Here is a 25,548-nt window from a genome sequence, read left to right as displayed (position 1 = left end):
CAAAAGGCTGGTCTCACTCCCACCATGCACCCCCAACAGCACCAAGTTTATTTCTGAGCAGCCAGTGAGCAAGGCTGAGAACTTGCCCCCAGCTACAAGCTTCCTAGCTGAGAAAGCAAGCTGTGACTCACAGTTCCTCAGCTGTCCCATGAAACCCGCAGTGGCAGTCTACCTCCTTCAAAAAGTGTGGTTTCTCTCGGCTTTCCTGGTATGTTCATGTGGTAGTTCTTGGAGCAAAAGTTCATGTCACGCACGTCCGTGTGAAGAGAGTCCACCAAACAGGCTTTGTATGAGCAACAGACTGTTTATTTCACCTGGGTGCAGGCAGGCTGAGTCCAAAAAAGGAGTCAGCAAGGGTGGTGGGATTATCATTAGTTGTTATAGGTTTGGGATAGGCATACAAAGTACATTCTTAAGGGTGGGGGAGAATATTACAAAGTACCTTCTTAAGGGTGGGGGAGAATATATCGTATCAGTTAGGGTGGGGCAGGAACAAATCACAATGGTGGAATGTCATCAGTTAAGGCTATTTTCACTTCTTTTGTGGATCTTCAGTTGCCTTTGGCCATCTGGATGTATACATGCAGGTCACAGGGGGTATGATGGCTTAGCTTGGGCTGAGAGGCCTGACATTCCTGTCTTCTTATATTAATAAGAAAAACAAAACAAAATAGTGGTGAAGTGTTGGGGCGGCAAAAATTTTTAGGGGTGGTATGGAGAGATAATGGGTGATGTTTCTCAGGGCTGCTTCGAGTGGGATTAGGAGCAGCATGGGAACCTACAATGGGAGAGATTAAACTGAAGAAAGATTTTGAGGTAAGGGGTGATATTGTGGGGTTGTTAGAAGGAGCATTTGTCGTTTGGAATTATTGGTGATGACCTGGATGCAGTTTTGTAGGAATTGAGAAACTAAACAGAAGACACAAGGTCCAAATAAAAGAAGGAGAAAAATAGGTATTAAAGGAGTACGAATTGGGAGTACCCAGGACATCCAATTAGTGTCCAAGGGGGTTCAACGTAATTATTTGCTTGGTTGACGAGTTTTTGGGCTCTATCTTTGAGTTTTTTATGTTGTCATATACCAGGCCAGATTGATTTAGGTAAAAACAACACTCTTCATTTAAAAATATACAGATTCCTCCTTTTCAGCAGTGAGTAAATTGAGGTCTCAGCGATTTTGGAGGAAAGAGAAATGCAAAGCCAGCAATTGTTTGTTAAAGAAGGATTAGAAATGGCTGGAGAGAGTGAGTGAGATTGATAGTGTGGTGGAGATAGCTGGGGAGAGGTATAGGGAGGCTTAAGAACAGGAACGAAAATAAGAGTGAATATAAAAGTAAAGAATAGGACTTCATCAGGGTGAAAGTATTGGAGTGTACCCTAGCAAAGATCATCTGTCCACTCCAAGAGGGAGTCAAGAGTGGCAGACTGGGGATAGAGTTTCACAATGGAAAGGAAATGAGAGGTTTTAAGAGGCAGGCTAACAGCTTGTAACCTACATGGAAGAGGTTATGAAATGATGACAGAATAGAATGGGCCTGTGAGGCTGGAAGATTTTTTTTTTTTTTTTTTTTTTTTTTTGGTCTAAGAACCATATGCCTTGAGTGGAGAGGGATTGATAGGTGGAAACTTCAGTGGGAGAGTAAATAGGAGTGACCAATGAGAAGGAGAAAAACTGGCCACGAGGGACAGAAGTTGGGACGCTAGCTGCTTCTTTAGCTACCTTGTCAGCATAAGCGCCCTCAGCGATGGGATCTGATGCCTTTTGATGGCCCTTGCAGTGAATGACTCCAGCTTCCTTTGGAAGTAAAGCAGCTTCAAGAAGAGTTTTTATTAAAGAGTCATTAATGATGGAGGACCCTTACATAGTGAGGAAATTTCTTTCTGCCCATGTAACAGCATGGTGGTGCAGGATATGGAAGGCATATTTAGACACAGTATAAATATTGATGTGTATTCCCTTTACAAGAGTGAGGGCCAGAGTTAAGGCAATGAGTTTGGCTTGCTGAGAGATAGTAGAGGGGGGCAGACCAGTAGCCTCAGTGATAGATGTGGAAGATACTGTAGCATAGCCTGCCTTTGCTGTTGAGTAGAAATTAGGCCTGGTGGAGCTGCCATCAATAAACCAAGTGTGATCAGGGTGAGGAACATGAAAGAAGGAAATATGGGGAAATGGCATGAATGCCAGGTGGATCAGAGAGATAACAGTCATGGGGGTCAGGCGTGGTATCCGGAATAATGTGGGAGGCCAGATTGAAGTCTGGGCCAGGAACAATGATAACTGTGGGAGACTCAACAAAGAGTGAGTACAACTAAAGGAACAGGGGAGCAGAAGGTATACGTGTCAGGTGTGAGGAAGAAAATAGATTTTGGAAGTTATGAGAACTGTAGAGAGTGAGTTGAGCATAGTTTGTGATTTTGAGGGCCTCTAAAAGTATTAGGGCAGTGGTGGCCGCCGCATGGAGACATGATGGCCAGCCTAAAACAGTAAGGTCAAGTTGTTTGGACAGAAAGGCTACAGAGCACAGTCCTGGTCCTTGTGTAAGAATTCCAGCTGCACAGCCCTGCACTTCAGCTGTGTGTAATGAAAAGTGTTGGGATGAGTCAGGGAGAGCTAGTGCGGGAGCAGTCTCTAAAGCTGTCTTCAAGGAACGGAAAGTGGAGTAGGGAGAGGATTTACGATCTGTGGGGTCCTAGGTTTCCTTTTGTGAGTTTATATAATGCTTTTGTTAGGATGGCAAAACCAGGTATCCAACCATGCCTAGGAAGGAAAGGAATTGTTGTTTTGTAGAAGGGGTTGGAGTTTGAGAGTTCAGTCAGACATGATTGGCAGGGAGAGCACATGTGTTTTTATGAAAAATTATGCTGAGGTAGGTAATGGATGGAGAAGAAATTTGAGCTTTGGAAGGGGATACCCAATATCCCTTGGAAAATAAATGTTGAAGGAGCAGGAGGGTGTCTTGTTGAGAAGATTCAAAGGAGGAGCTACAAAGTAGAAGGTCATCAATATATTGAATACGGTGAGAAGCGGAGGGGAGGAAATAAAGTAAATCTTGAGAAAGACCTTGGCTGAAGTAATGAGGGCTGTCTCTGAAGCCTTGCAGCAGTACAGTTCAGGTAAGCTGCTGGAACTGATGGGTGTCAGGGTCAGTCCCCAGGTAAAAGCAAACAGAGGCTGGGATGAGGGGTGTAGAGGAACAGCGAAAAAAGCATCTTTAAGATCAAGAATGGAATAGTGTGTGGTGGAGGAAGGTATTGAGGACAATAGAGTGTATGGGTTGGACACCACAGGGTGGATAGGCAAAACAATTTGGTTGATAAGGCACAGATCCTGAACTAACCTGTAAGACTTGTCCGGTTTTTGAACAGGTAAAATGGGAGAATTGTAAGGAGAGTTTATAGGTTTTAGAAGCCTATGCTGTAGCAGGCAAGTGATAACAGGCTTTAATCCCCTTAAAGCTGTTGTGGAATGGGATACTGGCATTGAGCAGAATAAGGGTGATTAGGTTTTTTTTTTTTTTTTTTTTTTTTTTTTTTTTTTTTTTTTTTTGAGACGGAGTCTCGCTCTGTCGCCCAGGCTGGAGTGCAGTGGCGCGATCTCGGCTCACTGCAAGCTCCGCCTCCCGGGTTCACGCCATTCTCCTGGGTGATTAGGTTTTAATGGGATAGTAATGGATGTGTGATCGGTTGCCAGGGAGGAAGTGAAGGTGTCCCATACTTGTGGGTTAAGGTGGGGGGATACGAGAGGAAGACGCGAGGGAGGCTTTGGGTTGGGAAGAAGGGTGGCAATGAGATGTGGCTATAGTCCAGGAATAATCAGGAAAGCAGATAATTTGGTTAAAATGTCTCAGCCTAATAAGGGAACTGGGCAGGTGGGGATAACTAAAAAAAGAGTGCATAAAAGAAAGTTGTCCTAGTTGGCACCAGAGTGGGGGAGTTTTAAGGGGTTTTGAAGCTTGGTTGTCAATACCCACAACAGTTATGGGGGCAAGAGAAACAGGCCCTTGAAGGTAATGTGGAGTGGGTAGCCCCCGTATCAATTAAACAGGAGATGGACTTACCCTCCACTGTAAGAGTTACCCAAAGCTTGGCGTCCATGATGGTCCAGGAGGCTTCCAAAGCGATCAGGCAGCATCAGTCTTCAACTGCTAAGCCAAGGAGATCTGAGAAGGAGTCAGCCAAGGAACGTTGGGTTTGGACTCCAGGGGCTTTAGGAGTGGCGGCAATGTGAGTCAGACAGTCCAGCCTCCAGTGGGGGCCCGCACAGACAGGGCACGGCTTAGGAGGAATCCCAGGCTGTGGGCATTCTGAGACCCAGTGGCCAGGCTTTTGGCATTTGCAGCAAGGTGCACGAGGATGTTTTGAAGGAGCCCCAGCTTGGATGTTCTGAAGTTTTTGTATGCTGGAGACATAGTTGTGGGTTGTCTTACAGCAGAGGCAAGTAGCTGTAACTCAGAAGTGCGTTGCTGTCTGGCTACCTCCTCTCTATTGTACACCTTGAAGGCGAGGTTGATTAATTCCTGTTGTGGAGTTTGAGGACTGGATTCCAATTTTTGAAGCTTTTTTCTAATGTCAGGTGCTGACTGTGTGATAAAATGCATATTAAGGTGGCCTTCTGGCCCCTCTGGGTCCAGGGCGGTAAAGCATCTAAGGGTTGTTGCCAAATGTGCCATGAACTGGGCTGGGTTTTTATATTTAATTAAAAAGAGCCTAAATGCTAACTGATTTGGGAGAGGTCACATAAAGAAAAAAGGAGCATTAACCTTGACTATGCCTTTAGCTCCTGTCACCTCTTTAAGAGGAAATTGTTGGGCAGGTTGGGGAGGGCTAGTCGCAGAATGAAACTGTAAGCCAGACCGGGTGTGAGGAGGGGAGGTGATAGAAAGATTATAAGGTGGGGGAGCAGAGGCTGAGGAAGAATTGGGACCTGGCTCAGCCTGGCAAGGAGCAGCCTAGGGAGAAAGGGAGAGGTCAGATGAGTCCGTAGAAAAGAAGGATTCAAAGAACTCAGAGCTTGGGGTGGAGACTGAAGGAACAGACAGGAGAGAAAGAAGAAAGATTTGGGGTGAGTCACATTGGGAGCAGAGACTCGGGAAGGACCAATGTGTAGCAGAATACCTGGACGTCAGGTACCTCAGACCAGTTGCCCATTTTTTGACAAAAATTATGTAGATCTTGTAGGATAGACAAATCAAAAGTGCCATTCTCTGGCCTCTTGGAACTACTGTCAAGTTTGTACTGGGGCCAAGCAGTATTGCAGAAGAAAATTAGGCAGTTAAGTTTTAGGTCAGGTGTGAATTGATAAGGTTTTAAGTTCTTGAGAACACAGCCTAAGGAACAAGAAGGGGGAATGGAGGGTGGAAGGTTGCCCATAGGGAAGGAGGTAAACTTAAAGAGAAAGGTAGAGACACAGAGAAGGCAGGTGGGGAGCAGCCAAAGCAGACATCCCTGCAATTGACTTGCCACCAAGGGAATGTGGGTGAATGACCAAGGCAGGCATCCCTGCAGTGATCAGACACCAGTGTAATGTGGGTGAATAATCAGGCAGGTGTCCCCACAGTGATTAAACACCAAGGGAAGGCTGTCTTCCCGAGTCCGTGACCAGCCCCGGAGTTTTGGGTCCACGGATAAAGTGTGTCTCCTTTGTCTCTGCTAGAGAAGAAAAAGAACTGGAATTGGAAGGACAGGGAGATTGAAGGGTAGCGAGAGAGACTGGAGAAGAGTGAAAAGACCACTTACCTGATTTGAAATTGGTGAGATGTTCCTTGGGCTGGTTGGTCTGAGGACCTGAGGTCATAGGAGGATCTCCTCATGGAGTGAGGGCAAGGACAGGGGACCGGTCTCCCAAAGGAGTTCTCCTGTCCCGAGTCTTCGGCACCAAATGTCACGCGCATCCGTGTGAAGAGAGTCCACCAAACAGGCTTAGTGTGAGCAACAAGGCTATTTATTTCACCTGGGTGCAGGCGGGCTGAATCCGAAAAAGGAGTCAGCAGAGGGTGGTGGGATTATCATTAGTTCTTATAGTTTTGGGATGGGCATAAAAAGTACATTCTTAAGGGCAGGGGCGAATATTATGAAGTACCTTCTTAAGGGCAGGGCAGAATATATCGTTTCAGTTAGGGTGGGGCAGGAACAAATCACAATGGTAGAATGTCATCAGTTAAGGCTATTTTCACTTCTTTTGTGAATCTTTAGTTGCTTCAGGCCATCTGGATATATATGTGCAGGTCACAGGGGATATGATGGCTTAGCTTGGGCTCAGAGGCCTGACAGTTCACAATATGAGTCTCCACACTGCTTCATCCATCTGAGTGGGAGTTGCAAGTTAGTCCTGCCTCCTATCTGCCATTTTCAGCATTGGTATTTTGATAGGGATTGCATTGAATCTATAGATTGCTTTGGGCAATATGGTCATTTTAGTGATATTATTCCAGTCCAGTAGGGCATGGGATGTTTTCCATTTTTTTGTGTGTCACCTTCAATTTCTTTTCTTTTCTTTTTTTTTTTTTTGAGATGGAGTTTGTCGCCCAGTCTGGAGTGCAGTGGCACAATCTCGGCTCACGACAACCTCCACCTTCTGAGTTCAAGTGATTCTTCTGCCTCAGCCTCCTGAGTAGCGGGGATTACAGTCACCCGCCATCATGCCCAGCTAATTTTTTGTATTTTTTGTAGAGACAGGGTCTCACCATGTTGGCCAGGCTGGTCTTGAACTTCCGACCTCAGGTAATTAGCCCACCTTGGCCTCCCAATGTGCTGGGATTACAGGCATGAGCCATCACACCCAGCCTTCAATTTCTTATACCAGTGTTTTGTTTTTCTTGTAGAGATCTTTCACCTCCTTGGTTAAATTTATTCCTATGTATTTGTGTGTGTGTGTGTGTGTGTGTGTGTGTGTGTGTGTGTGTGTGTGTATTTTTTTGAGACAAGGTCTCACTCTGCTGCCCAGACTGGAGTGCAGTGATATGATCACTGCAGCCTTGACTTCCTGTGTTCACATGATCCTCCCACCTCATACTCCCGAGTAACTGGGACTACAAGCATGCACGACCACACCTGACTGACTTTTTTGTATTTTTTGTAGAGGTGGGGTTTCGCCTTGTTGCTCAGGCAGGTCTTGAATGCCCACCTCAGCCTTCCAGAGTGCTAGGATTACAGGCCTGAGCCACCGCACCTGGCCCTGGTTTTTTATGACTGTTGTCAGTGGGATTGGCTTTTTTCTTTCTTATCTAGATATTATTGGTATAGAGAAGTGCTACTGATTTTTGTACATTGATTTTGTATCCTGCAACTTTACTGAATTTGTTTATTGAAATCTGTTTTTTGGTAGAGTCTTCAGGTTTTTGCAGATATAAGATCATGTCATCAGCAAAGAGGAACAATTTGACTTCCTCTTTTCCAATTTGTATTCCTTTTATTTCTTTCTCTTGCTGATTGCTCTGGCCTCGACTTCCAGTACTGTTTTGAATAGCTGTGATGAAAGAGGGCTTCCTTATCTTGTTCCAGTTCGTGGAGGAAAGCTTTCAGCTTTTCCCCATTCGATATGATGTTAGCTGGGGAATTGGTGAGGAAATACTCATGACAGTTAGTCCTTGTTTCTGCAGCTGGTCATGTAGTCATAACTGGTATTGATGACATTGATGACTGCCTTCTTCTGCTACCCACTCTGTATTCCCTTTGCCTTCAGCAAGCACCTCAGCAAGTTGTGGGTTTTTTCCTGGTGGAGTGACATAAACCTTCATTCCTGAAGGATCTGGACCATTTGTAGTCCTGCCTGCATTGGGCTGTTGCAGTTTCCCATTGATCCCATTAATCACAGGGTGCAGTAATACTAAGAGACACCCTAATGGATCTCCTGTATTCCATGCATACTCTTCGCTACCCCTATTATGGAGCAGTAGACTGATTTCATTTTGGTAGTCTGGGTCAGTCACCCCAGCCAACACTGTAACTCCCTCCTCAGCCTGTTGACTTAAAGATAGGAGGAGCCCAAAGTGTCCAGGTGGTAATCTTAACTTCCAGTTTAATTGAATCACTGTTGTGTCTCCTGATGACAGTGTTCCTCCCTCTGGAACTAAGACCTCTAGGCCAGCAGAACATAATGTCACAGGAACAGGAAGCAAATATGTTGCTAGTGGATCACTAGGGGTGATGGTAGTGGTGCCACTTCCACTTCCACACCTTGATTCCTGGATCCCTGACTCCTGACTATGGGAGAAACAGTACCATATATTGGACGCTGATTCAGAGCATACACGGCCTTCTGGAGAACTTTGCTCCCGCCCTGCAAAATGTTGTCACCTAGTTGGCATTGTAATTGTGACTCAAAAGGCCATTCCACCGTTCTGTCAATCCAGCTACTTCAGGATGATAGAAACATGGTAAGACCAGTGAGTTCCATGAGCATGAGCCCACTGCCACACTTCTTTAGCTGTGAAGTGAGTGCCTTGGTCAGAGGCAGTACTGTGTGGAAGACTGTGAGTCCACAGATGGTAGTCTTGGCAGAAGCACTGTGTGCAGGATAGGCAAACCCATGTCAAGAGTAAATGTCTATTCCAGTGAGGACAAACCTCTGCCCTTTCCATGATGCAACAATCTGCCACCAGGTGGCTGGCTGATCACCCCAAAGAATGGTGCCATATCAAGGGCTCAGTGTTGGTCTCTGCGGCTGGCAAATTGGGCTCAGCAGTGGCCGTAGCCAGGTCAGCCTTGGTGAGTAGAAGTCCATGTTGCTGAGCCCATGCATAACCTCCACCCCTGCCACCATGGCCACTTTGTTCATGGGCCCATTGGGTGATGACAGGGGTGGCTGGGGAAAGAGGCTGAGTGGTGTCCACAGAACAATTCATCCTATCCACTTGATTCTTAAAATCTTCCTCTGCTGAGGTCACCCACTGGTGAGCACTCACATGGGATACAAATATCTTCACAGCTTTTGACCACTCAGAGAGGTCCATCTGCGTACTTCTTCCCCAGATTTCTTTGTAACCAATTTTCCAGTCATGCTTCTTCCACGTCCCTGACCATCCAGCCAAATCATTGGCTACAGCCCATGAATCAGTATATAATCGCACATCTGGTCATTTTTCCTTCCATGCAAAGTGCACAACCAGGTGCACTGCTTGAAGTGCTGCCCACTGGGAAGATTTCCCTTCACCGCTGTCATTCAGGGATGTTCTAGAAAGGGACTGTCATGCTGCAGCTGTCCAATTTTGAGTAGTGCCTGCATATTGTACAGAACCGTCTGTGAACCAGGCCCTAGTCTTCTCTTCCTCTGTCAACTGATCATAGGGGAAACTCCCCATGAGGCCATTGGTGCAGGCTGGGGGAGAGAAGACAGAGTGGGAGGAGTGGAGACCATGGGCACTTGAGCCACTTCCTCACGTAACTTACTTGTGCCTTCAGGACCTGATCAAGCCCCATCACATATATACCACTTCAATTTGATGATGCAATGCTGCTGTGCACGGCCCACTTCATGGCTAGATGGGTCAGAAAGCACCCAGTTCATGATAGGCAGTTCAGATCGCACCGTGACTTGATGACCCATGGCCAAATGTTCAGTTTCCACCAAAGCCCAGTAACAAGCCAAGAGCTGTCCTTCAAAAGGAGAGTAGTTACCTGCAGATTATGGCAGGGCCTTGCTCCAAAATCCGAGATGCCTCCGCCGTGATTCACCTATGGGGGCCTGCTAAAGGCTCCAAACAGCATCCCCATCTGCCACTGACACCTCAAACACCATTGGATCTGCTGGGTCATATGGGCCAAGTGGCAGAGCAGCTCATACAGGACCTGTCTCCTGTTCTGGACCCCACTCAAAACTCAAAACTGGCAGCCTTCTGGGTCACTTGATAAATGGGCCAGAGTAACACACCCAAATAAGGAATGTGATGCCTCTAAAATCCAAATAAGCCGAGTAGGCATTGTGCCTTTCACTGTAGGAGGGGCCAAATGCAACAACTTATCCTTCACCTTAGAAGGAATATCTCAACAATCCCCACACCACTGGACCCCTAGAAATTTTACTGAGGTAGAGGGTCCCTTAATTTTAGTTAGGTTTATTTCCCATCCTCTGGCGTGCAAATGTCTCACCAGTAAGTCCACTGTGTTTGCTACACCCTGCTCACTGGATGCAATCAGTATGTCATCAGTGTGATGGACCAGTGTGATATCTTCTGGAAATGAAAAGCAATCAGGGCTTTCTGAATAAGATCATGACACAAAACCAGAGGGTTGATATACTCCTGAGTTAGAACAGCAAAGGTAATTGAAGGCAAATTATGGTCAGGAGTGAAGAAAAAGGAATTTGCCAAGTCAGTGGCTGCATACCAGGTACAAGGAGATGTGTTAATTTGCTCGAGCAATGAAACCACATCTGGTACAGCAGCTGCAATTGGAGTCACCCCTTGGTTAAGCTAATGGTAATCCACAGATCATTCCCCAAAGATCCATCTGTCTTCTGCACAGGCCAAATGGGAGAGTTGAATGGGGGTGGTGGAAATCACCACCCTTTCGTCTTTCAAGTCCTTGATGGTGGCACTAATCTCTGCAGTCCCTCCAGGGATGTGATACCATTTTTGATTTACTATTTTTCTAGGTAGAGGCAGCTCTAATGGCTTCCGTTTGGCCTTTCCCACCATAATAGCACTCACTCTACCAGTCAGGGAGCCAGTGTGGGGATTCTGCTAGCTGCCAAGTATGTCTATGCCAATTATGAGTTCTGGCACCAGGGAAATGACCACAGGATGAGCCTGGAGACCCACTGGACTCACTCTAAGTCGGAGCTGAGCTAAAACTCCATTAATTACCTGACCTCCATAAGCCCCTACTTTTAACTGGAGGACCACGGTGACATTTTGGGCCCCCTGGAATCATCATCAGCTCAGAGCCAGTGTTCAGTAGTCCCCAAAATGTCTGATCATTTCCCTTTCCCCAGTGCACAGTTACCCTGGTAAAAGGCCAGAGGTCTCTTTGGGGAAGGATGGGAGAACGATTAACAGCATAAATTGTCGGTAATGCAGTGGGGTCTTTTTTCAAGGGGACCCAGCCTCCCCTTCATTCAGGGGGTTCTGGGTCTGTAAACTGGCTCAAGTTTGGAAATTGATTGAGGGGCTGTGATTCTCGGTTTTTGTAATTCAAATTAGTCTTTTATCCGTTTGACCTAGAAGTTTTCTGCTTATATAAGTTTGAAAACTCAGGCAATTCTTTTTTAGTGTAGCACATCTACTATGAGTCATACTCTCATCCTCACCTCCAGGGGCCCACTGGGACTTTAGTCTAGTTATAGTCTAGAAGCAAACAGGGGTGTTGGGGGTGGCTCCTGAAGAGAATCAACATCATCTTGCCTGGCAACTGCCTCAGGGGAGGACATCATTGTTACCGCAGGCAGCACAGGGTTTATCTTCTCAGACAGAGGTGGAAAGGCTGATGGCTGAGAGGGTTCAGAGAGGGGATGTTGCCACTCCTGGGAATGGGGAAGCTGTTACTTCTGGCAAAAAAAGGTTCATCAGAGTTTACAAATTCAGTGTCCCCAGCTTCATCAGGGTCCTCTCACATGTCCCTGCAGGATCCCATTCTTTTCCAATCAATGCCCTCACTTTAATAGTAGACACCTGTAGAGGCTGTTCATGCATCTTTCCTTGCAGGTCAGCCACTCGCATGATAACAGCTTGTGTCTATTTTTCCACAACTTCAGCTCTTTCCCTGCAGGAGATAAGACTCTCACTCAGGGCAATCTTAGCAGATTTGAGACTCAGTATCTGCTTCTGAAGCCAGGAGATAGAATCCCTGAGTTCATCATTTTCTTTCATTACTTTGTCCACTGAACTTAGGAGCAACCAACCAGCTTCATTATGTTCCTTGGTTCTCCACACATGGCCAAAGGTATTATGTTTAGAGTCACTAAACTCATTGCCTCTCATGAACGAAGAATCAGGAATGTCAAATGCATTTATTTTACATAATTCTCCGAACAGTTTACGCCAAGGACTATCAGTGTTCTGCATACTACTAGAAGTAGAGTCCTTAGCATTTTGGTGTCTAATCATATTAAGCAGCCAGAAACTCCAAAACGAATGAAAGAACTCCATCTTAATATTCTGTTCCTCTAGAACCACTCTTGGTACCAAAATCTGTATTAAGGTTCTCTAGAGGGACAGAACTAATAGAATAAATACATATATATAAAGGGGAATTTATTAAGCATTAACTCACACAATCACAAGGTCCCACAATAGGCCGTGGGACCTGCAGGCTGAGGAGCAAGGAGAGCCAGTCCAAGTTCCAAAACTGAAGAACTTGGAGTCCGATGTTCCAGGGCAGGAAGCACAGGAAGAGATGTAGGCTGGGAGGCTAGGCCGGTCTTGCCATTTCATGTTTTTCTGCCTGCTTTATATTCGCTGGCAGGTGACTAGATTGTGCCCACCCAGATTAAGGGTGGGTCTGCCTTCCGGAGCCCACTGACTCAGATGTTAATCTCCTTTGGTAACACCCTCACAGACACACCACATCCTTCAATCCAATCAAGTTGACACTCAGTATTAACCATCACAGCGTTTATTCGTTTTTCACGTATAGGCATGGCCAGCCGATTGCGATTGTTGTTTTAAAAACATACTATACATTTCATGCAGAAGGCCACATCTTTCTTCTGCTTTTTCTCAACACTATAAAGAAGGAAGAAAATTAATTTTTCCCATTCTAAACGTCAACTTCTTCCACTAGAACGGTTGGATACACTACATAATTTAATCCTTTTAACTATATTACTTATCACTTGTTTTCATGATTTTAGTGTTTTCAAATATTTTCTTAGTTTTCGAGTGGACTGTATTAATATCATTGAAAATATTATTTTAAAATTTAATTCTTCATGGCCGGGCGCGGTGGCTCAAGCCTGTAATCCCAGCACTTTGGGAGGCCGAGACGGGCGGATCACGAGGTCAGGAGATCGAGACCATCCTGGCTAACACAATGAAACCCCGTCTCCACTAAAAATACAAAAAAAAAAAAAATAGCCGGGCGTGGTGGCGGCGCCTGTAGTCCCAGCTACTCGGGAGGCTGAGGCAGGAGAATGGCGGGAACCTGGGAGGCGGAGCTTGCAGTGAGCCGAGATCGCGCCACTGCACTCCAGCCTGGGCGACAGAGCGAGACTCCGCCTCAAAAAAAAAAAAAAAAAAAAAAAAATTTAATTCTTCTTAAAAGAAGAATTTACAAATTATTCTTCTCATTCTCAGAAAGGAGCCATGAGGGGAAGCTATCATTTCCTTTTGCTTTGCCCCCCTTCCTATTCCATCACTGAAAAAATGAAAAGAAATTCATAATTGCAGCTTGGAATACTCCATCTGTTCTGAGGTCACTAAGTTCTGTTTCTCTCAAGGGTTCTAAATCATACTCCATTAGTCTGCTTCCAAATATCAGCCCTGAGACTGGAGACCCCAAAATGGGTAATACCACTGAGAGAGTAATTGCAGATAAATGATTTATTTTTTCCTGGTCGAATAAAACCATGAAGGTTGAATAGGAAAATTCTTAAAGCACTAAACCAAAGCTGGATAATAACTAAAGGAATAATAGGCAATTTATAAAAGAGCAAAAACTAGAGAAGCATAAGTGGTACGTGAAGTTAAAGCTGAAAAGAACTTTAAACATAATCCGGTAACCAAATTTTACAGATTAAGTAAACTGAATCTTAAAGCTAAAGTGACACAATCAGAAATATATGGCTATTTAAGGCATTTCGAGATTTGTCCAAGGTTCTCCCCACAATACCCACTGGCCCTTTCAGTGGATTTAGTCCTGTATTTCTTAAAGTTTGTTCTTCCGTGAGCACTGGTCCCATAAACATGCTCTAAACCCTAAAAAGTTCTGTGGTTCAACGAGTTTGGGGCACATATCATGTAGCCCCTTCAAGATCCACTGTGCACACTGGCATTTTAAAGCCCCCAAGGATTGTTGCAGCAAGACAAGCTCTGTTGCTTTGCTCAGTCCAGTGTTTCCCAAACTTACTTGAGTGCTGGACCGTTCTTCCTTGCAGCAGCTATGAACACCTATGAAGGTGTCCTGGAAAACCATCTGGGTTTGGGTAGATCTTGCAGCATGTGGAAGGTAAGTGAAGTAGAATATGAGATACGAACATGGGAATAACTACAATTTTATTCAGAAAGAGGAAGGATGAAGATGCAAGACTAGAGACTTATTACTTAATGTCACTAGGGAAATAGTATTATTAGACAAAAATACCTTGTTCTTTAAAATGAATGCTAAAAGAGATTGGTGGTTGTTACATTGATTTCCTACTACTGTTGTTACCAACATCAACTTTATTAAACTCAGAATGCTTAATTCAGTCATTTTATCCTCTGTCTGTTTTCCAGGACACTGTAATTTATGATCGACTGGCAGAGACATCAAAATACAAAGAAATTACCCTGAAACATTTAGAGCAGTTTGCTACAGAAGGTAAGTGTAATTCAGCAATAAAGCATGATTAAAATAAAAGGAAATCATATATTTCAACTCAAGACTTTCTATTAAAAACTTATGTAGCTATTAAAATTGTTATTCAGTGTATTGCAACTCAATAGAGAGAGCCCCTACCACAAGCCAGGCTCTGTGTGAAGCCTGAGAATGCAAAATAAGATAATCAAGCTTCGCCCTGTCTCTCTGTCCTCCTGAAATATATTATGTGCAAGGCAAAGCAGTACCTAGTCTAGAGAGAGGATCTAGGTTAGATGAAAGGCAGCAAGGGTTGTTAAACATGAGAGTCAGTTACAACAAGAATTTGTAGAGTCTTATCTCATACTTGACAATGGTAGTTATAGCTGAATCTAAATCTCCAGTCTCAGTTTTCACTCCTATCTGTTTCAGCTGGAACTGTTGCCAGTGGCACCAAACTGACCTGATCAAATACTTTTTTCCTGTTAACTCAGGCAGACAAAAGATAGGAATGTTTTTTAAAACACTAGGCAAAAACAAAAGCCAAAACAAACAAAAAATAAGATGGCTTTTGAAAAACCTCTGTACAGTTCTTCAAAATGTAAAAGCATGGAAACATACATATTCATAGAATTCAGATTCCTTAAGGCCCAGCCTCAGACCTTGGCAGATACAACCTACCCAGCATACAACACAGATTCTTTTTGTTTTGGAGGAGAACTGAGGGCATCTTTCTCCTCTCTGGGTGTGATGTTAAAGATACTCCACTCTTAGATTTTAATGGTTTGGCCCACACCTCCACCCTATTCTTTCTGGCCCTGGACCGGATTACACTTCTCCCCATGACTACCCTCCAGTAAGTTTTCCAGCCAAGTTTTCAAGAGAGAAAAACATGTCCTAAGATGGCCCCAAAGATTTGAGTTCCACTCTCAGTGATGTGGCAATAGACCACCCTTTCTTGGAAGGTAGAGTTCTCTGGGAACTTTGTATGTTCCTTGCTTCTTACTTCTGACATGTTCCCTTCGACACGTTTTGTCTTGAGATCACTAAGCCTAGCATCTGGTCCTAGTCATTCTAAGAATTAAATGACCTGGAGTGAGGGCGGTGTCTTCTTGCGAACCTAAGTAACTGCTTCCTTGCATAGCTGACAAGTGCTTTGGCTTCTCCTTTCTTCCAATCCATCTACTTTTTTCTGGCTGAGAGAGATGTGAGTTATGAAATTGGCAGGCACCAGGCACAGGGGCGGGTCACTGTAAATATCAGCTTTGATTGTTTTCCTGGAGTATATCTGCTGGCAGCTCTTTTTTGCCACTATCCCTCAACTACACTTAGACTTTTAAACGACAGATTTGTGATGACAAAGAATAGTAATAAATGCAGTCATATATCCTAGTAAGAGGAAGGTGGCTTTCCCAGTAGACCCCACCGGGGTCTCTCTTCCTTCGTAAACATCTGTGAGGCCACTATAAAAAGGCAGCCACTATGCTTGGTACTGAGTTACTCTGAAGCACTCTGGGTCCCTGCTTTCCAAGTGCTTTAATAGAGGAGACACAAGAAAAAGTCTAAAACATTGTCACTCACGCCATAGGAGTGTTTCTGCCTTTGGCATCTGGGTGAGAGGAGAGTGCATCAAAGAGATGATTTTCAGATCTGAGTCTTAAACTACTTGCAAGGCAGACAATGGGCAGTCATTGGGAAAAGCAGAATGGAGAAAAAGTTACCAGCATGTGCAAAGACCGCTGTGTGTGGGAAGTGAATTGCAGGGAATGAGAGTGAAGGCACCTGATGAAACATGTATAAGCCGTACGTTGGGGCTTAAATTTTGTCCTGGGGAAAAATTGGAAGATTCGAAGCAAAAGAATTGCTTGATAAGATTAGGATTTTAGAAATGCCACACTAGGCATGGAAGATGGATTAAAAGGGTTGGGAATTGGAAGCAGGGTACCAATTTTAAAGACCAGGGGAACATTAATCTACTATTTATACTAAGTTTTTGTCATAATTTAATTGGACTTCAGCATATTGTTGGTATGGAATCACTTTTTTCAAAATGAGACTTTGTGAAGTAAAAACAGAAACCTCAGACTTCTGAATAAAATTTTCTTTGGTGTGTTGGGGTGATGTATGCTACCTTTTTCAGGGTTAAGAACTTTATGTTTTGCTGTGGCTGAGATTTCAGAGAGCGACTTTCAGGAGTGGCGAGCAGTCTATCAGCGAGCATCTACATCCGTGCAGAACAGGCTGCTCAAACTCGAAGAGAGCTACGAGTTGATTGAAAAGGTACGTGGATGATTCTGTTGATCGTACAGGGGGTTTGGTTTCCAGAGAGTTTTGATCTTTATTCAAGGAACCAATGGAATAAAAGTTAAAATATCTTTTGACCTACCATTCACTACTGAATACCCTCTCATCATCTAAGCATTAACAAATCTTAATATGCGTTAAAATGTTGCTGAGAAGTCTTTGGGGTTAGATATTACTTTGTGTAGATCTTCACCCTTTACACAATTTTGGATCAAGGTTTGGCCAGTCTAGCAATCTCCTTGCCAACATGTTTCAGTTTCTGGATCTCTGAGGATATGGAACATGCCCCCACATACACTCACACATTACATACATGACATGTGTACTTTGAGTTAATAATATAATATGCAATGCAATGTAAAATAGTACTGTAATCACACAGCTTGCATAGCTGATAATAATATATAAGAGAGTAATCCAGTGCTTACACTTGCCCAGTCATTGTGACAAACATACACCTGTATTATTTCTGTGACAGCTGTAAAAGTTCTCATTTTACAGATAAGGAAACCAAGGCTATTAAGCCAGAAAGTGACGGATACATTTTGATTGATACTGTATAAATAGCAAGAATCTTGCTTCCTTAATTAGGAAAACATTTTTGTGTAGCACTTGCTGTGTGCCAGGTGCTGTTCATAGCACTTTCATCTATTAATCTAGTCAGTCCTCACAACATCCCTTTCAGATGCTAATTATTCCTATCTTATAGATGAAGAATCCAAGGTAACAGAGAGGTTAAGTAATTTGGCTGAGAGTACACAGCTCCTAACAGGGGGAGGCAGAATCCTCACTCTTCCTCCAGTATTCATCCTCTGAATCACTCAAGTGTCTTCATTCTAACCTCGAGCTTGCCACTAGATAACTCTTCAATAGCACTCATGTTTGTGTTGCATAGAATCAAACTAGCCTGTCCACTGCAGTTTACTTGATCTTTTCTCCAGGTAAGTAAAGACTGATACTTTGTTCTTCTTTCCTCTCTATCAAACTGTGTACTTCCTCGTGCCTCTGTCTTGAGAAGTGGCTAGTGTTACCAGTACCTCCCTGGACTATTTTCCCCTCTGCTTCTCACATCCCCTCCCTTTATGTAGTATGGGGATACCATGTTCTAGCTGCAGATGGTTTTCTTTATTCCACAAGGTCGCCATATGCAACTCGAGATATTGGTCTCCTGTCTCCTCAACAGATTATCACTTTTTATGGAAGGTGGTTGTTTCTCATATAGCCTTTATATTTTGTAAGGGGAAGATCCCTAAATATAAATATAAGCTCACATATATCATACCTGTGTATATAGAGATAGATATGTAGATATATCTAGATATCTCCTCCTTATATTTGAACTTAACTTTTTATTCTGCTTATTTATAAGAAGACATGCGATAACATGTATGGTGTCTTCCAGGATGATACTCCCACCCTAAATTTTATAGGTATACACACACGAGGGGGCTTGTTATCAACTGACTTATTTCAATGTCTCTCTCGCCTATCTTCCACACTCCTTCCCTCCCCACTCCCTCCCTCCACATTCTCTCTCTCCACTTCCTAACATATTTATATATGATTATGTCTTTGGGGTATTTATGTAGTGAAATAAAATAATCTGAAGCCATAATCATAATCTCTCTTAATCTGCCCAGCTAAAGTCACATATCTTAAAGCATTAGTGCTATTGATTTTTAATCTTTGCTTCCCTTACTCTTTTAAGAATTAAAAAAAAAAATCCAGTTTGGAAATGATTTTTTTCCTGTCTCTGAATGTAAGGCAGCCTTGCCTCCCATCCTCATGAGACAGAATTAATATGTAATAAGTCAGAATAAAAAATATATATTTGAAAATGGATTCTAAACATATTACATTGTTTCCACTTGAAGCACAACTTCAGTTCTAGAGTTGAATGTTTAATGTACCTAATATCCTTACTCTCTGGATGTCCTAGAGTTTTTTATAGATTAAATTTTCTAGGTTTAACAGTTATGGTTCTTGTTCTTTTAATAACTGATTAAAAAGCCTTGCAACCTCCAGCTTTTAACTGAAATAGATGTTCAATGTTTTCCCAGCAGATGGCGATCATGAGCTACATTAAAATTTAAGTTAACAGGCAATCCATTAAAAGGGTGGGGGTGTGTATATACACATATACACATACATCTATATATGTGTCTATATGCATCTATATAAACTATGTATAGTTTACAGATGACAGAAACCTCCATTTATGACTGCTTTTTACCCAAAATACATGAAAACGGGAACTTATAACTAATTTGTCTTTACTTCATAGTAAGCCATGCCTCTATTGTTGAAAATCTAAGATCCAGAAAGATTAAGAGATTGGGTCATTTACTCAGCCAGCCTGCTCCAAATGAAGACTAATTCTGTGTCCATCTCTACTTCTGAAACCGGAGCTTCATTTGGTGATCCATTTAAATAACTTTCATCAAGCAGTTCATGTTTACCTGCTCATGCACAGGCAAATGAGACCACGGCCCTCTGGGTACCACAGTCTGAGCAAATCCCCCAAATGAAGAAATCTTGAGGAACCCAGAAAGGTGACCCACAAATTTGATCCGAAGGAAGCTTTTGGAGAGGTGGTAACTTTTGAAATGGGCCTCCAAGGATTATTTTACCAGTTAGAGGAGAGCGGACATCTTTTTAGGGAAAAAGAATAGACAAAATAGACCAGATGTGATGGCTCACACCTGTAATCCCAGTATTCTGGGAGGCCAAGGTGGGAGGATCATTGAGCCCAGGAGTTTGAGACCAGCCTGGGCAAACATAGGGGGAGACGCTCTCTCTACAAATAATTTTTAAAAATTAGCTGGATGTGGTAGCATGCACCTGTGGTCCCAGCTGCTCAGGAGGCTGAGGCAGGGAGAATTGCCTGAGCCCGAGAGGCTAAGGCTGCAAGGAGCTGTGAAAGTACCACTGCACTCCAGCCTTGGTGACAGAGTGAGACCCTGTCTCAAAGTTAAAAAAAAGTAATAATAAAATAAAAAAAAAAAAAGATAAAATAACACAGGGATCTTTGTGACCAAGCTGTTTTTCTGAAGTGTTTCCATTAACTGCAATCATAGGAGGACTGTAGGATTTTTAATATAGAGAGCCAGAGTTATATCACTTCTTTCTTGGTCTCAGATTCTATTCTTTGTTAAAATCAGCTGGGATGAGTGTTCAGAAGTTGTGATTTACTGCCATTAAAACCACTCTAGTGAGGCAAGTTTCAGCATGTCAGACCACAGATTCTTGCAGCATGTTATCCTGGCTTTAAATTGAGCAAATACAGTCCTAGGGTTCATCCATCGTCTTCTTCCTTATCTACTTTAACTGAGACGTGCCGTTTATGTAACCTATTTTTTATGTGATTGGAATCCATTTTTATGTAGACCATAATATTGGTCTTAGCATGTCATTATTGGACTTACCATGTCAGACAGTGAATTTTTAAACTGTGAGGGTCATTTTCACTTTTTTTTTTTAGAACAGAATTTTCCAAACAAACTGCCTGAATCATAATATATATAATTGACAAAAGCAGGGCTGCTTTGGCTGGAATGGAAGAGTAGAGAGGAGATCCAAACCGGCTTTCCCCTCGGCCTCCACCCTGCCCTCATGGGTGCTCCAGGCAGGGCTTGTTGTGACTCAGGATCCACTAAGCACAGTTTGAAAACCATATATTACGTTTGTATGTGGACTTTTTAGAAAACGAATTCCTCAAAAGATCAGAACATCATTGTGCCCATATGCAAGCTGTTTCTGAACATATTTGAATTGATATGTCATTGCCACATTAATGGTAGTATTACATTCACAACATTCAAAATATAAAAGATTTGTAAAGTTTTTCCCAAAATAATATTTTAGTACAAAATAAGAGGAAATGTTACAATAGGATTAAGGTTGTACTTTTAAACCCTGCTGTCTCCCTCTTGTCCCTCCGACGTTTGTTCAAACCGGTAATTCAGTTTTTAAGATTAAGTTAAATCCTTATTCCTTTGGGTACTGTAACTCCTATCATAAGCTGAAAAAAATATCCAAATAGACCAAAAATATACAAGAAGGCATTTGTCCTTTGGTTGTGATGCTTAGTTACTCAGGTATGTTACTACCCAGCACACTGAGTACTAGAATGTGCTGCCTTCACTCTCAGGGCACACTACGGGAAGGAGGATATGGAAAGTTTGAAAAAGACCACCGGGTATTGTTATCCCTATTGACAGTCATCATGAGATGAGAGGATTTGGGACTTTTAAATCTGTCTATAAAATATAATTATCAGCTCTGTTCCAACACTGTACTGTTTGAGCTCCAATACTTGCATTCATATGGTAAGCTGTTCAGGATATTTCTGAAAATTGTAATGCTGAGAGTTGTTTCACCAGTTGCCGTCACAGCTTTTTCTTTTTCGTTTGTTTTTTCTTTTGCTGTTACTAAATAAATCAAGAGGTGACATTGATTACTAGGAAGGCCTAACTTGTTCAGGAATAAGAAAGCTCACATGGTTAAAATGCAAATGGGACTATCATATTGGATACTTCAGTTGTCTGGACCCACTTTGCTAAGGAGAATTGCAGGTTCACAATGGGTATCATGGACAGTAACACCTCTTAGTCTCTTCTCGTCACCACTTGAGAGAATTTACAGTAGTCTCATTCTTTCAGACAACAAACTTGACCTGTTTTATCTCACCTGCATTCTTTTGAAAGGTAGTCAACATATTTGGACTCATAATTTTAGATTGGAAAACCACTTATAGTGTCAGCCTATATTTTTTAAATCAGATTTTTTTTTTTTTTTTTTTAGTGGAGTCTCGCTCTGTCTCCAGGCTAGTATGCAGCATCGGCTCACTGCAACCTCTGCCTCCTGAATTCAAGCGATTCTCCTGCCTCAGCCTCCTGAGTAGCTGGGACTACAGGCTCCCGCCACTACGCCTAGCCAAATTTTTGTATTTTTAGTAGAGACGGGGTTTCACCATGTTGGCCAGGATGGTCTCGATCTCCTGACCTCGTGATCCACCCACCTTGGCCTCCCAAAGTGCTGAGATTACAGGGCTAAGCCACCATGCCTGGTCTAAATCAGATTTTTTTAATTAAATTAAAATTTTGTATTTTCTCAAGAAGAATTGTAAATAACAGAATAATTATGAAGTTTTATGTTTCATTGGCAGGGGTTTCTCTGATGTTTCTCACGTTTGATCTGTCACTTTAATATATCAGGAGCCAGGGTGATACCACTTCTTTTTGGTCTGAGCTTCTATTCTTTGTTAAAATTTATTTACTTTTATTCTAACTTATTTCTAAGACACATAAATTATGTTTTGTCTCATATTCATACTATGCTACTAGATTCCTTTGAAAATTAGTAGTACAGAAGTCTGGTCTTTCTTCCTTATTTTATAATTAAACCATTGTTTGAAATATGAAGGCGTGCCTATGTGGAATACATAATTTTTTGAAAATGTTTAATATTTATTTGCTTCAATAGAAAAATGCAATTATGTCTTTAGTACTGCATAGATTACCTACTAATAATTTCTGTGTTTCTGAAAGCAAATCATTTATCTTGAGCATTACAGAAAATAGTGTAAACTATATAATACCTGCCTAGATTCATCACTGATTAAAGCAGATTTCCCTGGTGATAAGATTTTGCTTTTTCTCTTATTATGATGCATGGATTGGGAAACTTTTTAAATGGAAACTTATCCGGTGCTTTCATCTGTTCAAGTTTTTCTGAAATAGGTTATGGGTTAGAAGATCATTTCTGAGCTTAAGAGTAAACTCAGAACACTGTAATTCTGCTGTCAAGCCTTTTTTGATCAGGTGGCAGTGTTGTGTTTTATGTGCATTTTGTAGTTTGTGATTGATGTATGTCATCCACTAGATTGAAGTTTCACGAAAGCAGGGACTGTGTTTATCATATTTATCACTGTGTCTCCAGTGCTTGACTGACTAGCCTATGTTAACTACTCAATAAATATTTGATGACTAAATGAATTATTCATTTAAATAATTAATTCAGAAGTTGGAGCTTAATAAGTACTTGCTTAATGAAAGCCTGCCCCCTATTAACAAATCTAGTTCATGCTTTCCACGCAAATGTGCTATCACTAAGGATTAATTTAGGGGTATGTTAGAAAAGAAGCCAAGACTTTTACAGAAGGCATTCTTTAGAAATTTAGACTCGTTCATTTATAAAACCTGTCTTCAAGGTTACTTGATATATAAATGTGAGAAAATCATAGGTTGGAAAGATTCAACAGCAAATATCTGAGCACCGCTGCGTGGCAGGCTCTGTTCTAGGCTCTGGGGCTCAGCAGGGAGAGGGTAGAAGAATTTCTGTCTTTTGTTTCAGTGTTGGGAGATAGGTAGTGAACTTGTAAACTAAAACATCGTTCCAGACAGGCTTTAGTGCCCTGGGCACTGAGATAAGGCACTAAGATAGGAACACTGAGGTAGCGAATCGTTTTTACATTATTTCCTTTACCACTCCTCAAAATATGGTTGGCATTTAGGGGATGGTTAAAGAGTCCCTTGATGTGGCATAATATGGATCAACCATTACACTCAGTGTGACTAAACAACAATTTAGCGCCCTTTGCAACATATGGCAACAAATGGTTTAGAGGATTCCTAGAGAAATATAAAACTTAATGGAAACCAGGACTTTTCTTGAGCATTCATGACTGCGAAGTTCACAGTAACTTCTGTACTCGAATGGAATGCTTTTTCAGATAAAACTACCACATCTGTTCTTAGTAGCTGCACATATCACTTTCATTTGTGCTAAAAGCGAAATGAAAATTTACATGATGTACAGGTGATTTCATGGTTTAAAATTCCAGTAGTTTCCTGTTCTATTTGCTTAAGAACATTTGTAGTTACATCTTCTACTCTTTACCCTGATTATTTAGTGGGAGGGCCTCTAAAATGAGACACAACATGATCCATTGGGGTGAGCAAGAAAATGTTAGAACTTCTCTTTGTTTTGTCTCATCTTTTTTAGTTTTTGCATTTTATCATGTGCATAATTTATTAATTTTAATAATGTTTTACAAAAATATAACTGTCATAAGTACATATTCAACATTTTTTTCTAATGTGCTCAAAAATGTTTGTGATAACTGATGTAATTTCATCTGCAGAACATCCTTATTAAACTATGTTGTTAGGCTTATCTTGCTGTTGTGAAGTTGATTCTTAGTTAAGTTACTTGCTGACGGACCCATATCCAGTGGTTGGCAGAGTAGGGATGCAAATCCCAGTTCTGTCTTAATTCCAGATCCCATGTTAATAATCTGTAAGTTATGTTACCAACTTGCTTTCTAAGAAAGTAAGAATGTGTACAAAATATTGGAGACTTGAAAAATAAAATGAAATCAATTGTGCAGTTGCATAATCACTAGATCAGCACTCAGGATGGGAAATGGGAGTCATTGGCCTGTTTGGGACTCAACGACTTAGTGAGGCAGCCTCTATGTACTCTATTCCATTTTCCTTGAAAATAAGATGGAAATATGTTTTTCATGATTTTCCCTTAACTGGCCGTTAGAATCTTCTCATTTAAAGTACTTAAGATTTCCTTAGATCTCTAATCACGTGCTCCTCCTTTCTCGTATGATAGGTTCCTTCTTATGAATGCTTCGTGGTAGATTTTCCACCCTGGGTATTGCTGTCTTCTCACTCAGATAAGATGGATGTGTTGTTTTTGCAAGCTACACCCAGTCACCTCTCACATCCTGATTCCTTTCAGCTGGGTGTGTGAATTCTGGCCTTATAACTAAGCCCTTGGCTTTGTGAGTTCAAATGTGATTTCTATGGTTTGAAAAGTACCAAGTTAAAATCTATTTCTTGGCCTTAGAAAAATTAACCAGTTGAATGATTTCTCCAGAAGCAGGCAAATGAGCCATTCCAATGGTTTAATGACTTAATGCTGTCAGTCTTAGTACTGTAGACCAGATTAAAGGGAAAGGAAAGAAGGTGTTAGGTCTCTAAAACAAGGATGATACCCAGTGGAATGCAGAACATAGAGGAGCCCAGCAGCCTCTGAGAACCAGTGTTGTAGAATGGCTCTGAGAATCCCACAGCACATCCTAATTCCAGAGTTAACGTATTTTAAACCTCAAGAGAATGGTGACTGCAGTGGCCTCTTAATTTATCATGCAGGCTTCTTTTGTCCTAATCCAACCCCAGACAGCTATTAGTGACCTTTCTGAAATGTAAATCTGATCCTGTCTCTCCTCTTCTAAAATTCACCAGGTGTCCCTTGCCTTTGGGGTTGTCAGCATAACACACAGACCTTTCCATTTCCATTCCCTGCTGGCTTTTCCAGCCTCATCTTCCTCACTGCCACACCTCACTTCGTCTATCATTTCCATACTGACTAAATGGCAACTCTCAAACATTACATGTCTTTTCACACATCCGTCTTTGTACATGTGATTTCTTCTCATTTGGAATTTCCTCCCTTATCCTTCCCCACCTCTCCCCATTTCTTGGCTAAACCTTAATTCATTGTTTAGGATTTAAAGTCAAGTGTCAACTCATGGATAGATTTTTTTTGAGCCATCCAGACTAAGATGATACCTCATTCCTGTGTTTATCTTTGTACTCACATAAAAGTACATATATAGCGTATAACATACAATATGTATAACATTTTTTAAGATAGGGTGTAACATATAATGTGATTCTTCCAGGGGAGCACTGGTTCTCTCTGATGATAATCCTGTATTATAGTTTATTGTAGTTTGAAACTGCAAGGAAAAGAAAGAGAATTGGTACCTGAGGCTCTAAGGCCAGGCTAAGGGAAAAT

General features: G+C 42.1%; 1 protein-coding gene and 1 long non-coding RNA gene across 10 annotated transcripts in view; both read left to right on the top strand.

Annotated features, from left to right (window-relative positions):
* Window positions 1-25,548, top strand: part of ATP8A1 (ATPase phospholipid transporting 8A1) — a 266,665-nt gene that overhangs the window by 130,751 nt on the left and 110,366 nt on the right. For all 9 annotated transcript variants that reach the window (XR_012434807.1, XR_012434806.1, XR_012434805.1 and 6 more), the window contains 2 exons: window positions 14,370-14,454; window positions 16,571-16,710. Coding sequence is in view for 6 of the 9 variants with exons in the window: in XM_065544954.1 (XP_065401026.1) it covers window positions 14,370-14,454; window positions 16,571-16,710 (225 nt within the window). In the remaining 3 variants the exon portion in view is untranslated. The remainder of the gene's footprint in view (window positions 1-14,369; window positions 14,455-16,570; window positions 16,711-25,548) is intronic.
* LOC141410295 (uncharacterized) lies at window positions 2,362-5,038 on the top strand. Its single transcript, XR_012434808.1, has 2 exons — window positions 2,362-3,503; window positions 3,652-5,038. It is a non-coding gene; the product is annotated as an uncharacterized lncRNA (long non-coding RNA).

This window comes from Macaca fascicularis, chromosome 5 (genome assembly GCF_037993035.2).
Source record: "Macaca fascicularis isolate 582-1 chromosome 5, T2T-MFA8v1.1".
Lineage (NCBI taxonomy): Eukaryota > Metazoa > Chordata > Mammalia > Primates > Cercopithecidae > Macaca > Macaca fascicularis.
The sequence above is the reverse complement of the archived record's forward strand: the minus strand, read 5'-3'. Positions and strand labels throughout refer to the sequence as shown.